The 17,710-nt window shown below is 45.1% G+C and overlaps 1 protein-coding gene and 1 long non-coding RNA gene across 2 annotated transcripts; both read right to left on the reverse strand.

Moving 5' to 3' along the window:
- Positions 1 to 716: 716 nt before the first annotated feature.
- On the reverse strand, positions 717 to 1,409 carry LOC103236830 (putative uncharacterized protein FLJ41423). The gene is given in 2 exon segments (XM_037999472.2): positions 717 to 1,184; positions 1,187 to 1,409. Coding segments are annotated over 2 exon segments (498 nt in total). The 3' UTR covers positions 717 to 909.
- A 14,767-nt stretch (positions 1,410 to 16,176) lies between these two features.
- Positions 16,177 to 17,502, reverse strand: LOC103236837 (uncharacterized). The gene is made up of 2 exons (XR_498413.3): positions 17,227 to 17,502; positions 16,177 to 16,438 (listed from the first exon to the last, which is right to left on the reverse strand). It is a non-coding gene; the product is annotated as an uncharacterized lncRNA (long non-coding RNA).
- Positions 17,503 to 17,710: the final 208 nt, after the last annotated feature.

Raw genomic sequence — 17,710 nt, forward strand, 5'->3', positions numbered from 1 at the left:
CCACAGTTCTTTTGTCCTACCTGAGTTCCTCTGTGGCAGGCAGTTTACCAGACAGCCAAGCACCAAACAGGGCCATGTGTATCTGGCCTGGTCCTCTGTACAGCAGGAGGAGCCACGCCTCTTCCTGCCCTTCCTAGGAAGCAAAGCACCTACTGTCTTCCCAGCAGAGCCAGCCCAAACATGGGCTTGGGAATGAAGCACACCTGCCTCCCCAGTCTGGCTGTCTCCCCTTTAATAATCATGTCCCTGGGCCAGATGCGGTGGCTTATGCCTATAATCCCAGCACTTTGGGAGGCCAAAGCGGGTGGATCACCTGGGGTCAGGAGCTTGAGACCAGCCTGGCCAACATGGCGAAACCCCATCTCTATTAAAATACAAAAATTAGCTGGGCGTGGTAGCGTGTGCCTATAATCCCAGCTACTCAGGAGGCTGAGGCATGAGAATCACTTGAATCAGGGAGGTGAAGGTTGCAGTGAGCCAAGATCACACCATTGCACTATAGCCTGGGTGACAGCGAGACTCCATCTCAAAATCAAAAACAAAAAAACATAAACAAACAAAAATTGTATGGTCCTACACTCTCCCTGTTTGGCCTTTAGCTTTATATTAGAAAAATGGGGATACTATTTCCTTGGATAGTTATATATAGATTTAATGAGCTCAGAGCTTTTAGATCCGGGTTTCACGGAAGTACCAAAGTGTCTGTTAGGAGTGGGGAGGATGAGAAATGGTGAGGGACGGGGCCTTAGGTGCCCCATCCCCTTCCATCAGAGGTGCTTCCCTGGTATTTGTTTTACACGGCCAGGTTAGGCCTGCGATTTTGGATGGAGGAAAGCGTTATGCAGCTGAAAGAAAGCAGAAAGACCGCTGCTCTAGTTGTTGAGGAAATGCTGGGCACCCAGCGGGCACTTAATAAATGTTAGCACTTTCCCTCTCCTCGCCCCCATCATTCTCCCGCCTGGATTCTTTATTAGATGGCTCGGCGAAAATCCGGACCCAGATAAATGGAGAGAAGGCAGCAGGCAGAAGATGGAGTGCTTTTAAAATACCAAGCGAATCACTGCAGTTGTGGAGTGCCTGGCGGGCGCTGGGGGTCACGGGGGCTGTGATCCAAATACGACGGGGTACAGGCTCACCGCAGCTCCACACTGAGGGCCCCTGCCTGCAACCAGCACAGAAAGCCTCCCCAGAAACAGGGGGACCGGCCCCTGCCCCACCAACGCCATTCTCAACAGGCTCACCTCCTCCTCCTCCTCTCCTGAATGGAAGGACCCAGAGGAAAAGACAGAGCTCTGAAACATGCGAAGGGGCACAAGGGGTGGGAAGGCCCAGTGGGCTGACCTGGCTACTTCTTGCAAATAAGTGGGGCCTGCTGCACTGCGAGGGCACCGAGAAGAAAGAGCTGCCATCAACCCTGCCCGGTTTTCCCAGATCCTCTGAAAATGGATCTCCCGAGAGCAGCTCGGCAACCGGAGCCACAGCGCCACCTACAGGCTTCCTCCTGCCATGCAGTTTGCCTTCAAATGCTCCTTTTCAGCTTGCAGGTATTACATGCTAGATATGCCAGGGGCCGGAGCTCACATCAAATCCACTGAACTGCGAGGTGTCGTGTTGCTGATATGCTCAGACAAATGAGTTTGGCGTAGAGAGAACCGTCGTTGCTAACGTGTGTCTTGCAGGCAGGGTGTCAGGGCTGCACTCCAGGCAGGAAGCTGGCAGAGTTGACAGCCAATCTCCCATCTTAGTGATGGGGAAACTGAGGCCGAAACTGTCCACAGTTACACAGTGAGTTGGAGACAGAGCTAGGACCGGAAGTATTCTGTGCCTCTCCACTTGGATGGCTGTTCACCTGTAATTCCGCAATAACTGTACTGTGACAGCCACCACGGGCCTGCAGCACACACACTAGAGAGTGATTCCTTTTCACTCAGAAATGTCAGGAGATGGGGCCAAGTTTAGAGGTTGCAGCTACAGATGAGCCTCTGAATACGGGCTCCATGGGGCCTGGGGATAGGTCCCTGCTCTGAATGTGGATGTGAAAGGATTTCGTTCGCAGAACTGACCTTCCCTCCTACACACCCTCATGCTCACCCTCTCCATCTAGCAAACTTTACCGTTTATGGCCCACTCACAGGTTGCTGTCTTCCAAAGCCTTCTCTGATCCCTTCTCCCTGCCAGTGGATTGTGTCATCTCTGCCTGTGCCACCACAGTACTTATTTGAGACATTGATCATTGAACAGATCCCCCTGTATTATGATGATTTATGTGTCTGTTTGTCTAAATGGAGAGTTCTGGTGTCTCCAAAGCTCAGCCCAGAGCCAGACACAAAGCAGGTGGGCACTCCAGAAAGGATGGGTAGATGAATGGATGGGTGGGCATGTGGGTGGGTGGGTGAGTAGATGAAAGGGTGGGTGGATGGATGGGTGGGTGGGTGGGTGGATAGATGGATGAGTGGGTGGACAGCAAACGAGGCACACCTAGAGGAAGGGGAACTACATTCTAGATTCTAGAACAGGGATAGCATCTGTTTCTAAGGAGACCTGCATCTAAAGGCATCTGCTTCCAAGTCCAAGTCAAAAAGCATAACAGGACGTGCATGTTAAGGGCAGTGGGGCTGGCCCTCTCCTCCTCCTGACTGCCCCTCCCCCCTGGTTTCCCAGATAACCTGTTAGAAACCTGCCAGTGGTCCTCAAGGTGTAGTTCCCTGAACGCCTGAACCAGAATCGCCTGAAGAGTTTGTCAAAATGCAGGCTCCTGGGCCCTTCCCTCAGAGATTCTGATTCCGTGAGCCTTAGGAAGGGCCTGGGAATATGTATGTTTAAATCAGCACCAACCAAGTGATGCTGATGTGAAGGTAAGTTTGACATCACTCATCAACACAGCACAAGGACATGCCAAAAACTGCTTTTGCTGATGGTCCATCCACAGAGGCTTAAAGAAATAACCCTGTCTCACAGACACCAAATGGTAGAAAGTGCCTATGGAGTCTTCAAACATCTAGAAGTCCAGGGAGAGGGAGGGCTTCCGACTCCCTCCATGCATCTCACCCCACCCCTGTCCCAACCCAATCCTGAGGGGGCTGGCCCACTCCCTAAAGAAAAATGGCCTTCCCCTCCCCAAAAGCAACAGTAAGCAGGGCCTGCCTTGTGCTCCCCACTCCCCAGTGAAGCCCACAGTTGGGGGGCTTTATTCCCTGTTTACCACAGCAGAGAAGCCAGCAGCTGTTTTCAGTGTCTGTTTCTACCTAAACACATCTCACGCTCCCAAACATGGGCTCTGCCAGCAAACGTTAGCAGACCTGGAACACGAGTACCCCATTGGGTTCAGGCTGGAAAGGGCTCAAGGATGAAGACAGGACCAGAAGATAGTTCTGGACGGGGGCACAGCCAAACATCTTGGCAACTATGAGTGGGCAAGCAGCCCTCCCAGGCCAGCTGGTAAGCTCCTGGAAGAAGCAGAAAGGACCCATTGGAAGGCAAAAGAAAACAGTGCCATCCAAACATCTGTTTGTCTCTGTGGCCCAATAACCTCAGCTCCAGCCACACTAGGTCTTCTGTTGAATACCCACTACGTGCCAGGCCCTGTATTTGGTGCCTTACTATTTAGGTTAATCCCCACAATAGCCTTAGGAGACAGGTAACATCGTGATGCCCATTTCACATACAAGGACACTGAGGTTCAGGAAGGGGAAGTGACTTGCCCAAACCCTGAGTGGGTCAGGCCAGATGCAGAGTCAGAGCTGGAGTCCAGGTTCCTCTGCTTTTCCAGGCTCCCTTGCTGTAGCTGCGCTGTTCACCAGGCACATGCCAGGCAGTCTTGCCCTGTCCATGCTGCTCCTCCATCCAGAATACCTGACCTCTGGTGCCATGAACATAGTCCTTCTTGTTCTTTAGAGTCACAGGCCACTTTTTCCCTAAAGCCTTCCTGGATCCCATCTCCCATCCAAATAGAGAAGTTAATTGCCATGTTCCCACAGCACACTGCTTGGCCTGGCACTCAGCCCCATTTTCATCTGTCTTACAGCTGCTGAGATACACAACAGTCCCCCTAAATCTCAATCTCCCACCCCCACCTCTGCTGCTGCCACCACCCAGCCTCTGCCCATCACATCCCTGTCCCCAGCACCTACCTCAGAGCCTCAGCAGGCTTCAGGCTGACCCTCTGGGGCACCACACAGGTCCAGGGCCCATATGTAGACTGAGGACTAAATAAATTGCCCTTGCCAGCCACGGGCAGCCAGTCATTACTGAAGGTGGTATGGCCTATTGACCCAATGGAAGAACGCTGAATTCTAAGTTTAAAGGCCTAGCTTTGAGACTTGGTTCTGAAACTAATTCACTGCATGATATTGAGCTTCTCTGGACCTTGGGTTCCATCTGTAAAATGGGTGGGTGAATGGAAGACATGATCTCTATGTTCTATAACTCTGTTAAACACTTAACTGTGCACTGAATGCGGACATTTGAGTCTTTATCAAAGGTCTAATCCTTTGAACCCACAGAGTGGCTACGGGTGCCTGCCTGAGGGCAACTGAGATGGGCTCAGCTGAACCCGAGGTTCTGACTGTGAGTAGGAAGACAAGTTTGGGTGGGTCAGCTAAAGGGCTTTGAATATCAGGAAAGGAACATGGAACTGACTTAATATGGCAGGGGAGTGGTTGTTGCTCCCTCAGGGGGGAAGGACAGGAGAGTGGGGTGAGGGATCACTCATCTGGCACTGATGTGAAGGGTGACAGAAAGAGGACCTTGGCCTGAGACACTGCTCGGGTGCCTGCTTGATGCAGGAAGCCTGGTTTTCATGAACTGAGGGTCTGTACTAGCATGAGTAGCAGGGGATTGAAGAAGGGAGATGTTTTGGAAACATCTCAAAAGAAGAATCTCTAGGATTCCTAGAGACTTCAGCATGCAGCATGGAGGAGAAACGGAAACACAGATGGCTCAGAAGCTTGATCCTGTGAGTTTCAGAGTACAGTGGGTTGAGGGGCTGAGTACCTGTGACTCCAGTACTGAGGGGCAGGGGCTAAGGAAAAAGGGACAAGAGAAAGACCTGGGTGTCAGTCTCCATTCCTGCTCCTAACCATAGCAGATCATCGTTCCACTCTGAGCCCATTTTGTCACCAGTGAAATGGGGGGAAAGAATCCTGCTGACCTGAGAGCGATGCTATGGGGCTTTCATGTACTAATAGGTATGCAGTGTCTGCATAGGGGAAGCCTCATAAACATTGACTATTATAATGGCTATGCGTCCACAATCCATTTTTATTTCACAATATAATAATAATAGCTACCATTTATTGATCACCTGCCATGTGCCAGGCTGTACTAAGCAATTTGTTTATACTCATGATCTGATTTCTTCCTCACAAGAATTCCATAAGAACCCCCTGCATTGTGTGGATGATTAACTCTGAAGATCAGAGAACTGAGGCAACTTTCCTGAGACAGCACAGTGGCTGAGAAGCAGTCACCTCCAACCAGCATTCAATAAGCACCTAACAGGTCCCAGGCACTGGCTGGAACATAAAGAGGTGTAGAACCTCGCTTGGTCCTTTGAGGCAGTTCATTGCAGCTACCGGCCTCCAGTGAAACAGGTCTCTTTGAGCTATTTGTTCTGGAATTTTATTCTCTGCTGTGAATGTTGATAGACAGGGAACAAATATCTCCTGGTTGGACTCTGAGCACGGGGCACTGGGAAAGGATGTCAAGCCCTGAGACCATTGTTCACGATGAGCGGCTGCACCCGCCCACCCGACAGTCTTTTATCCAACTTGGCTGGGTGCTATTATTCAGCTCTGAGCCATCACCAGGAGCTGCAAAGCAGTTAATTACAGAAGTATAATCCCCTTCTTCACAAGAAGCTGATCTTCTAGGGTTGCGAGAAGATAAGATTTATGCCTCTTTCAATTCCTTTATTCTCTCATCAACATAGATTCATATTTCAGTTTCCTGCATTGGAAACAAAAAGGAAACTCGCTCAGCCCACTGCTGCCTGAGAGAGATAAATTAGGCTACACAAAGAACCAGTCCTATAAACTCAATCTCTTTCCCTTCCTTTCATGTTTGTGATTATAAACAGAGTCAAGGGCAGTTGAAATATAACCCTCTGCTGCCTGCCTGCCTTGTCCTAATCAAAGAGAGGAGACAAATGCAGTGATATCAATCCATGTGGTGCCAGAAAAGAGGGACACAGGCCCCCCACGATCCCATGCCAGCCTGGTGAGCAGATCAGATAGAAAGACCTTTGTCTCCAACCATTCTCTGGTCACAAAATTGTTTCCAAAGGCCACAGAGAGAAGCTGGATGCCGCGCCACTGCAAATGCTTTCATTTTCTTGATGGCAACGTGTATGATGCTATTTGCTCAAAAGAAAGGGCCTTTCAATTTGGCGGGCTGTGCAGTGTGACTGTGCCAGGGCCCCTGGCCAGTCTCAGAAGTGTGCGGACAGAGGTTGCCAGTGGATCAGACCACAGAATAAGGCCAGTGTTGGCAGCTCTGAGGAACAGAGAGGTTCCAGGCTCTTCTGAGAGGAGAGGCCCACTTACTGAGAGCAGTCCTGAGTGAAATGACATTATCCTACCCAGGAATCGGGGTGGGTTTTTGGATTATTGTTGTTTCTGTTCAACTGCTTTTGTTGTTTTTTCAAGCGTCGCTGGAGTTATTAAGTGCGGAGAGTTCAGTTGGCAGATGAGGAACAAGGGACCACAGAAAGGAGCCGATTTGCTCAAGGACACAGGGAAAACGTGTGGCAGAACTGAGAATGACGAAAGTCCTGACGACAACAGTGGATCGTGAAGCTTGCTGAAAAGTGCCAGACACTGTGCTAAGCATCATCATCCCTCATCTTCAAGACAACTAAAAAGTAAACATCATCACCCACACTTTACAGAGAAGGAAACTGAGGCATAGAGGAGGTAAGATACTTGTTGGAGGCCACACAGTGGCCAACTCTGGAGCCCCTGTACCCCACCGCCATGCAATTCCGTCTCCCCCAGGTACGCCTTTCTGGCATCCTGACTTTTCTTGGAGGACTTTTTGCAACTGCTGATTGGTAGAGGGGAAAATCTAATTTTTTAAGGATAATGAAGAAAGGGAGGAAGGGAAGAGCAGAAACAGAATACAAGAGCCAAGTTGGCCCTTGTAATAAAATGTCATCCCACAAGATGTAAGACAACAGTCTTTAATAGACTTCAAGATTCAATTATCCTTTTATATTTGCAGCAGACCCATCATCATCTAAATCATCCATTCGCCGTGAACACACCCTAACTCACAAATAGAATATAAAGCAAATCAAGTTTGAGAGCTGTGTAGCCTCTGAGCCATCACTCCTCGAAGACACACACACCTCAGCATTCACTCCCAAGGGAAGAAGGTTAATAAAAGCCTTGGGCACTGTTTCTAGTTCAAGGCCTGGGGCCTGTCTCACAGATGGCTACGAAGAGCTCTGTGATTCAGAGGCGGAATTAATCCTTTCCATTCTGGGGCTTTTAATGCATATTCTTCTGATCTCTCCTGGCCACCGTCTCTCAAGCCCTCACATGGCAACTCTTGACTCTCTCTGGATCATTCTCATTTTTTTCCCCCAAAAGACTTTATAGATGTGATATCTCCAGTGAATGCCAACATATTCGATTTTTCTAGCAGCTGCCAGGGTAAGGACACGCCGGCTCAGCCCCACTTTTCTTGGTGCTGGAGCCTTCTTTGGCACATGCATCAGCCTTGTCAGAGAGGCTGATGATCCACCCTGCACAGGTCTCACATAACTAGCTCCTAAATCCCACTTCCTATTCTGTCCCTCTCCAGTATTTTTTTTTTTTAATTTTCCTCCTTTAAGTTATAAAAGTAATACATGTTCATTGTAACAGGTTATTCAACAGAGTTGTATAAAGCAAAGTTCCTTATTCTCATCTAGCCCAATTTCACATACAAGTGAGTTACCAACAGTCTGATATGTGCAGTGGTGTGATCTTGGCTCACTGCAACCTCTGCCTCCTGGGTTCAAGTGATTCTCCTGCTTCAGCCTCCTGAGTAGCTGGGATTAGAGGTGCCCACCACCACATCTGGCTAATTTTTGTATTTTTACTAAAGACGGGGTTTCATCACATTGGCCAGGCTGGTCTTGAACTCCTAACCTCAGGTGATCTGCCCGCCTTGGCCTCCCAAACCCTTAAACATGATTTTTGCCTTTTTTTTTTTTTTTTCAAATATGAGATCACACCATACACATTTCTCTACATTTTGTTATTCAGAATTAACAAAATATCATGGAGGTCTTTTCAGGTAAGACAAAGATGTCTGATTCATTCTTTTCAATAATGTTGCATGCATAATATTATGTAGTATGACTGAGACATATTTACTAAGCCATCCTATATCCTGACCCTCCTAGATGGCACGCCTGGCCTCTCATATCTATGAATGACATGGTTTCCCTCCATTGATAAACCGCTTATCTTTGGCAAGGCCCTTTCCAGGATGGCTTAGCCTTGGAGAGGAGACTCCTTACTCATGCAATGTTCTCGAGAACAGTCCCTGCCAAGGTAATCTCCCGGCCTTTCAGGAAAGACCCGGAGAGACTTGTAAAAGCCGGTTTCACTGCCATGAAATCTGGACTTCCTTTGGCAGTGAAAAAAAACAAAACACAAAGCATAACTAAACCCTTAAGACATCATAAACAGGCAAGCAAAAATACGACACATAATTCTAGGCATAAACCCAATACCCGCCAGAAAGACTTAGGAAAACAATCCTTGAGAACACAAAAAGACGTTGTTTACCAAAGAAAGATTTTTATAATGCCGATGCTGCGTTTTATTAGAGAGAGAAGAGGCCTGAAGAGGAGACAGCCTACAGAAGATTTCTGTGCTCATTTAAACTGAATGCTAAAACACTCTATGTCTGAAATATTGCAAAACTGGAAGTAAATTCTTTGAGGCAATCTGCTTTTCTAGAGCTCTTTTATGGAAGTCACATTCAAACGGTTTTAGAAATCAAAATGAAATCTCACAAAATGTATTAAGAGTTTGTCTCCTTTAGAATAAGTTACACCATTTCTGGGACTCTATCCTAAAAAAAAATCAAGAATGCCAGCAAAGATGAGGATATTTATCCAGCATTACTTATAATTAAAAAAAAAAAAAAAAAACTAAATGGTCTAAAACAGGAAAAATGTAATAGTACGCAACTATTAAAGGAGATATTCATAGTATTAATACCAAGAATAAATGCTTATGTTATGATATTGAGAGAAATACAATTGTATATTCAATTTGTGTAAAAAATACACATAGAAAACACTGGAAGGGAATACACCAGCATATTAACAGTGGTTATCTCTGGGTGGTAGAACCACATACTTTTTTCTTCGTCTCTTTTACTTTTCTGTAATTAAAAAACTTTCTAAAATTAACCTGCATTACTTTTATAATGGATTAAATTAAACCACACAAAAAAATAGAACTGATTCTACTGACTATTTTTAGGATCATGGGCTGGTACGTATGAGAAGGAATGGGCATGGATCATCAGGCTAAGGGTTTTCTGGGTTGGGGGCAGTGATGGAGAAAATCCTCCCACTCTTTGGTATGTTTAAGGCTGTGGACCCTCTAATCCAATACTTTCTACAGAACAATTAATACACAATGAAAACTTAATAACATGAAATAGATGACATTGCCAATTCACTCGACATTTAGTATGCACATACTATGTGCCAGGCACTAGGGGGAAATAACCAACTTTGTATTCCAGATCATTTTTTTAAAAATTAAGACTACACTTTGTCCCAATCATCATATATGAAATGTAGCACATTGATTCCTTCAATTTTCCTTCCATTGTTTTCAGAAAGGCAAACAAAAAGAAAAATGAACAAGTTAAGATTTGCAGTGGACGTCAGGAAAGAACATATTGGAAGTAATCCCAGGACCTTCAACCGTCTCTGTTAAGAGTGTTTATTCTTCATTAGAGCCAGCTCTGGGAAAAGAGGCAGCCAGGCAGTTATCAAACCAAGGTTTCAAGTTTCTCCTGTCTGTTCTGAAAAATTTTAACAGATGGGTCCTCTCAGCAGGACCAGTAAATGGTTATTAATCCATTCATTCAGTCAATACCTACTATGTGTCACACTCTTTTAGGAGCTGGGAGCAATGCAGAGAATCAAGGTCCTTGTGCTCATGGTACTTACATTCTAATGCAAGAGACAGGCAACAGACAAATAAAATAGAAACTAATATTATTCAGGTCATGATCTATGGAAAAATTAATAAAAGATTAAAGAATAGAGTGACAAAAGGCTCTTTTCTAGACAGAGTATTAAGAAAAGTCTTTCCTAAAGAGGTGACATTTGAGCAGATGCTGAGTGATTGAGAGGATTGAGTGATATGAGTATCTGGAGTAGTTCTATGTTGAAAGAGCAAATGCAAAGGCCCTGAGGCAGGAGTGCAGCAAGAAAAGCCATCTAGCAGGAGCACTGTGAGCAAAGAGGAGAACAGATGGAAACTGAAGTCAGGGATGAAGTCAGACTAGATCATGGAGGGTCTTTTGGGGCACAGTAAAGACTTCTGATTTTATTCTAAGAGTGATGAGGGGCCACTGCATAGTTTTGAGCTGGTGGGGTAGGGTAAAATGATCTCATTCAGGTTTAAAAAAATCACTCTGGCTACCACGTCAGGGGAATGAGTGTAAATATGAATTTGAGCTGAGACACTGTCGCAGAAACCCAATGAAAGATGATGGTGGGGATGGTGAGAAGCAGTACAATTCAAGGTGTATTTTTAAGATGGAGTTCATGACTGAACATAAGGTAAGAGCAAAAAGCATCAGGGAAGATTCCAAGGTCTTCTGGCATAAGAACCTGAGTAAATGTTGGTGCTATTTAGTGGTACAGAAATACTGGGGGAGGAATGGGTGTTTTGTTTTGTTTTAAGGGAACATAGCAGATGCTGTTGATACCCAGCCCATATCCCTCTGGCTTTACCACATCAGTGCACACTGGTTGACTTTTAACTGCAGCATTTGCATCTCTTTGCCTGAGGGTTTTCTCCTAAACTGCAGAGAACCACTCTGCCTGTGTGCCCAGCACACCACAAGGGAGCAGCTGTTAATCACCGACACTCAGAAGTTGGTGTATAAATACCTCAGCTCCCTTCCCTGAGTGGGAGTGGGAAGACAGATCATTCTGACATATGTGCTCTACACCACCATTCCCAGGGTTCACCAGTGGAACTGAGCTCCAGTCTTCCACAGGAGTAGCAATCCTTGATTGGCCCTTCTCCCTTCCCAGCTTGTTCTCAATTCCCTGCCAATGGTTCCTGAACCTCCCAAATAAATTGCTTATGCTTGAATCCTTGCCTCTGGATATGGTCTGGGAGAATCCAAACTAAGATAGGGAAATCAAAAACAACTTCCAATTCCTTTTTTTTCTTTCCATCTACTGCTAATCTCACCTTTTGGTCATTCATTCTCACTGCCTCTAGCAGGACAATAGCAGCAAAATCAAGATAATCAGTGAACCTCGGTTCTATATGGTAGGAACCAAACGGAGTAATTTTAATAAACCAGATTGCCACCTGCTCTCCCCATCCTAATCCCTGGGATTGCTAATCATTAGTCTCCTTTTCTTTTCCAACTACTCCAATGCAGTGACCTCACTTTGCTTTCACATTTTCAAAAATAGCAAATAGAAAGGACACTGATCTGAGAGAATCTAGGGAGCTGCCAAATGGGACAGGCAGGGGAATGAAGGATTTTTTTCTGTCCCCTTCTTCACTACACAGTTCAGCAAATGCCTGGAGACAGGAAGACCACAAACTATTAGCAGCCACATGAAATGCTATTTATTAAGCACTGCTTCTATGAGGAACTAAACCCTCTCATCAAAAGCCAGGGGCAAAGAGACCTGACTTGCCATATGCCATCTCTCTTAGGGAAGCACATTTGTTTACACAGTAGCATTTTATATGTCACAAATGACTCAGAATCATCACTTTCCATTTGCCCTGTTGATATGGACTGACTGTTGTGGGGAGATGAAAAAAAAAAAAAAAAAAAAAAAAGCAAAAGCTGCCCAAACATCCTTTGGCTTAAGCAAAAAAAAGCTTGGTACAAATGAACCGTTGTCAATGTCCATCAGGCACTATGTAAACATGACCACCCCTTCTACATATGAGAAGGCAGCGGATGCATAGCCACGTTGCAGCAAGGATGCTGGAATCTGTACCCCTGGCATATCAAGGGGCACTGAGATCGGACACTGGCTGTGGAATCAGTTAGATCTGGGATCAAACTCCTGGCTAGCCATTTACTAGCTGGTGACTTTGGGGATGATATTATTTAGCTTCTTTGGGTCTTGGATGCCTCATGTACTTAGTGGAGAAAATAATATACTCACTCATGGCAGGGCTGAGATGAATAACAGTCAGTGACAAGCAGAGCAGGCATTGCATCACTATTAGTTCCCTCCTCTGTTCAGCCATTTGTAGCTGAGGGCAACCTGGCAAATCCACCCTGACTCATTAAAGGCCTGAGAAAAACCATTTCAGTGATTTTCAAGACAAGGGATCGTCACTGAGAAAACAAGGATGATGCCCATAATAAAGGTTCCTTCCCAGGCCCTTGGTGCCTCTTCCTAAGGTCCCTGTGCGGTAGGTGTGAGCTTCTTGAACATCTGTCTCATACTTCTGCATCTCTAGCACTAATTGAAGGGCCTGGCACACAGTAGGAAAGCAAACTTGGTGCTTTGGAAATAGCACACACTTTTGAGTCAGACAAGCCTGAGTTCAAGGTTCAGTTCTGCCACTTGCCTTTGAGTAACTTACTTCCATGAGCCTTGGCATCCTTATTTGTAAAACAGCTAATGATGTCTACTTTACAGTGTTGTATGAACTGAGATAAGAGATGCAGAGCCTAGTACAGTGCCTGGAACATTGTAGACACTCAAAAAATGTTACCCTTTATTAAGAATCAACTCATGGATAAGAAGAACTCGATTCAACGAACAACACACACCTCCACACACACAATAAAAACAGGCCATATCACATTTTCCTTTATGCATATCAAGATGTACCCCCAGCTATTTATTATAGTGCAAAGGTTTCTTCCCTTCTTTGTGTGGCATAATCATAGCAAGCTCTGATTTGTACTTGGGATGTACAGACTGAACAGATCACATGGTCCACCCCTTCCCACCTCCCATCACCCCTCCATCCCAACACACATGTAAAGAAAATCTGGCTACAAATAAGGCCAAGGTAATCTCACAGCATCTCTCTCCAAATGTATATTAACACAAATAGAATTCTCCTCTTTGCAGTGGAAAAACCAGACAGATGCCACCTTAATCAGTGATCAGATGTCATCGACAGCAATGTGTCTTATTAACAGCACCAGTAATAAGACATATTGACATTATGTACTCCAATATGATGCATGGAGAAACTTCAAAACCAAAGTCTAATCATGAGAAAACACTGGACAAATCCAAACTGAGTAACAGTCTAAAAAATAACTGAGCAGTACTCTTAAAAAGTGTTAAGGTCACGAAAGACAGGGAAATAATGAGGAACCATCACAGATTGGAGAAGACATAAAAACTAAATGCTATGTGGAACCCTGAACTGGATCTGAATAAAGTTTGTAGTTCTTTTTTTTATTTTTTTTGGTTAAACATCGAGGGTAGCCTCAATGGGGAAAAAGACTGACTAAAGTTCCAACCAAAAGGTTCATGGAAGACAGAAAGCTAATCCTTCTGAATTCGGCTGAACAATTGGGGATGAGGAAGATTTATGAAAAGATTAAAGTCTAAGCTCCTTTTTTTTTTCTTTTTCATTTTTTAACCTCAGTACTGATAGTATTTTCTCTCTCTCATCCTTATCCCTTCAAATCCAACCTAGAGTGAGACAATAAATTTGAGTCACTTCATCGTAGTTTCACAGTGGCATAAAAAGTTCCCGTATTTTCACCAGTTATCAATATAAACATCAGATGGCATAAAATTAGATGGCTCTTTAGAAATAATGTGTCATGTAAGTGTAACTGCCAAATTGAGGTGTAACCCAAGGTTTAATATTTTCTAAACAGTGGGCCTCTTGCTCTTTAGAAGGAGCGCAGCCCACCTGCCCAATTTCAGTTAAGTTCCACTTTTAAAGCTGCACAGGAGCCCAAGTAAGCCTTCACTTTGTATCTGAGCAGAATGAGGGTCCAGGAAGGGAAAGTTGCTTAGGCTCAGCCTATGTAGTGGTGAACAGAACCACTGCAGAATACCACACTGCTTTCTCCCAGCTGCTATGATTTACTGCAGCCTTATTGTCCTGACCAAGAATGAGACCAGTTTACAACTATTACGCAGCAACAGCCACATGGGCCCCACGTAGACCTCTGAATCAGACTCCTTAACGCTGAAGCCTAAACATCTTTACCAGGAAAAGTGTTCTCTAAGACTCAAGTACAGAGCATGTGCTGAGACAAGATTCTTCAAGCTGGTATGTGTGTATGTGCGGGCACACAGGTGCTTGTACAAGTCTTAAGATGTCTAGGACGTGTCTGTAGAGTTGTTCTATGTCATTTCCATGTTCCTTCCTGGGTTCTCTGCCCTCCACCCCAAATGCTTTTCTTGCCCCTGTCCACTGTGTCTTTGCCCACATCTTGTGCTTCAGGCTCCATTCTATGTAGCATTTGACCTCCTGGCCTTTACCAGCCTTCCTGTTTCAATGTACCTGAGATGACAGGCAGCAGCTTTGGGGAAGCAGAATCCATTCATGCATGCATGCATTCATTCATTCATATGTCAGAGACTATTTGAGGTTCTGGAGATACAATCATACAATATAGAAAAGATGTTTATTTTCATGGAGCTTACATATTAATGGGAGCAGACAGTCAAGAAACAAAGGAAGATACAAGAAAATAGCAGTAATGATGAGTGTTGTCGTGAAACTGAATTCAGGATGATGTGACAGGGAGTAACAGGAGGGTGCATGAGTTTGGGTGGTCAAGGGAGGGCTTATTTGAAGAGGTCACATTTAAGTTCAGCCCTAAACAAGAGAGGGCCAGCTCTGCAATACCTGGGTGAAGAGGGTTCCAGCAAAGGGAACAGTTAGTGCAAGGACCCTAAGGCAGGATAAAACTTGGCAGGTTGAAGAGAGAAAGATAGTATGTCTGGATTATAGTGAGTGAAGGGGTACAGAGTGGTACCAGATTGAATCCAGATCATGTAGGGTACAGTAATTAGTGGGGGAACACAATAATTCTAGATACAAAAGTGATAGAATCTAACTTATATTTTAAACAAATATTTTGGCTGCTACTGTGTGGTGGAACATGGTAGACACTAAAAAAAAATGTTACCCTTTATTAAGAAATAATGAACTCATGGATAAGAAGAACTCGACATACAAATGAATGGACTGTGATGGTGAAAATGGGTCAGAAGATTAGAAGCAGGGAGGTTAAATGAAAAGGATATTGCAGTTAACCAGGTAAAGGATGATGATGCCTGGGTTAGGGTGGTAGAGATAAGAACAGTGAATGGATTTAGGATATATTTTAGAAGCAGATATAATTTGTTGATGGGTGACCTGTGGAGAATGAAAGAGGGAATCAAGATCGTTCCCAGGTTTTTGCCTTGAGTGCACTGATGATGGCACCATTAGTTGACATAAGGAGCCCTGGGAGAGGAGGAGATTGGGAGCAGGAAAGGAAGAGTTTGACAAACATGTTAATTTGAGATATTTATTAATGAACCTGTAGCCCCCATCTCATACTTTATATCTATTACTATACCAAGAACTATGAGATCCAAGACCTTGCCTTCCTTTCCAATTCCTTGTTAAGCAGGAATAAAGTGAAAGATAACTGAATAAAATATTCAGTTTTTTTGCAAAACACTTTTACGTTCAGAGGTTTGGTAGTAGAGCCATATCTTCCCAGGCAGGCATAAGTAGCCAATCAATCACGGTGTCATACCAAGCAATGGTCCAAGGGGCAAACTAATTAAAAATTTAATCCCATGATTTTCATCTTAATCTCTTTTTCCCATTAGCTTTGATCAATGCCCACAACACAATTTAACCAAACTTTTCATTTAGATAAATGACTGAGTGGGGTACCTATTGAGTCCATTTGTTATGAACCAATGGATAACTAAAATGTATATGCTAATTACTAAAGACCACACACTAATTTTCAAAGCATTTTATTAGCACAAAAGCTATGCTCCTGTTATCAAATGAAATGTACTTCCTATGTTACACTCAGTAGTTGTTCAAACCAGTTTCTCTTGACTTCAGTAGCCAAATTGCAGCACGCTGTGTAGGTACACAGTGCATTTGAGAAACGTCTGCACATCCCAACCCTGCACTATATCACAAGCAATAGAGAAAGGTGTACCAAATAAGAAGATTCCATGAACTTCTCAGCTACCTGGGACTTCTGCTGCACCCTGAAAAAAAAAAAAAAATCAGGCTAGAAACCACATAAAACAACTAAACCAAACTGAATGCAGGGGCTGCTAAGAGGAAGAATGAACTTTGCAGCCTGTTCCAAATGCTAAGGTGAAGGAGGTCCTGGCTCTGCTCACTAGGTGTGCAAGTCAGGAGATATTCATTTCGTGACCATCCTTTCCTATCTCCTGGGGTGAAATTTCTACTGCTTTCAAGTCTTTCAGCCCCTATTTGAATGCCAAAATTCTTAAGTTCCTTCAAGTAAAAGAGATCTTCATTTTAAAAATAAAAGTCAATGGCTCTGCTCTCCTGTAGCCTTTTCAGTCCCTGTAGCAGTGCTTTCTCACTGAGATTTTCACTGCCATTTCAATAAGGGGGTGAGAAAACAACGGGGACTGTGATCAATGAAAACTATTCAGTAAAGACTCTTCATGCCAGACATGGCCTCAGAAACAGGAGGAAAGTTTACCAGACGGCAGGAGTAGGTGGTGGCTGGACCCAGTGGAATGGGTAAACCTAAAAGGGGACGAAATGGTTTTCAGGCTTCTGTGGCCCTCTCTACACACACATTTTGTGGCCATGAAGTCCTACTAAGCATCATTGTCTCTGTGTAACCACTGCACCTGCCACTTCCCTCAAAACATTAGTAACCGGGTTCCTGGGAGGATTTTCATCCCCAATTTACTGGACATACCTCCAAGTCACCTCCCCGCTCCGGCCCTCCCTCTCGTTGGTCGCCTTAAGACACCCCAACACGCGGGACGGCCCCTCCCCCCGCCCTCCTCACCGACTAGCCACGGCCAGCAGAACCTTGGAGCGGCTCTGTCAGGCTGCCCTGGAGCGGAAACAAGAAGAAGGAAGAGGAAGGCGCGAAGGAAGAAGACTCCCTCACGTTCTTGGCTTCCAAGGGGCGCTGAGGCAACAGAGGGGGAGATGACGTAAGCTTCCATCCCGGAAGCGAAAATTGGGTACGGGTCCAGGAAGCCGCCATGTTGTGTGTGGCGGATGAGAATTTCAGCGCTGAGTATCTGAGTGCCAGCAGAGAGGCCCCGCAGAGAGAATAGATTAACCATCTCTCCCTCCTCTCCCTCGTCCGCTCCACCCCTCCTCCCATCCCCCTCTCCCTCTCCTGTCTCCCATTTACTAAATGAGTATTTATTGGGATCTTGCTGTGTTCTGTGCTTCAGAGTCCAGTGAATAGGATGGACAAACATTTAAATTTCCTAGCCGGAAACACTGAAGGATGAACTGTCAAGAGGCCTTTGAACCAG

The sequence above is a fragment of the Chlorocebus sabaeus genome, chromosome 1 (assembly GCF_047675955.1).
Source record: "Chlorocebus sabaeus isolate Y175 chromosome 1, mChlSab1.0.hap1, whole genome shotgun sequence".
Taxonomy (NCBI): Eukaryota; Metazoa; Chordata; class Mammalia; order Primates; family Cercopithecidae; genus Chlorocebus; species Chlorocebus sabaeus.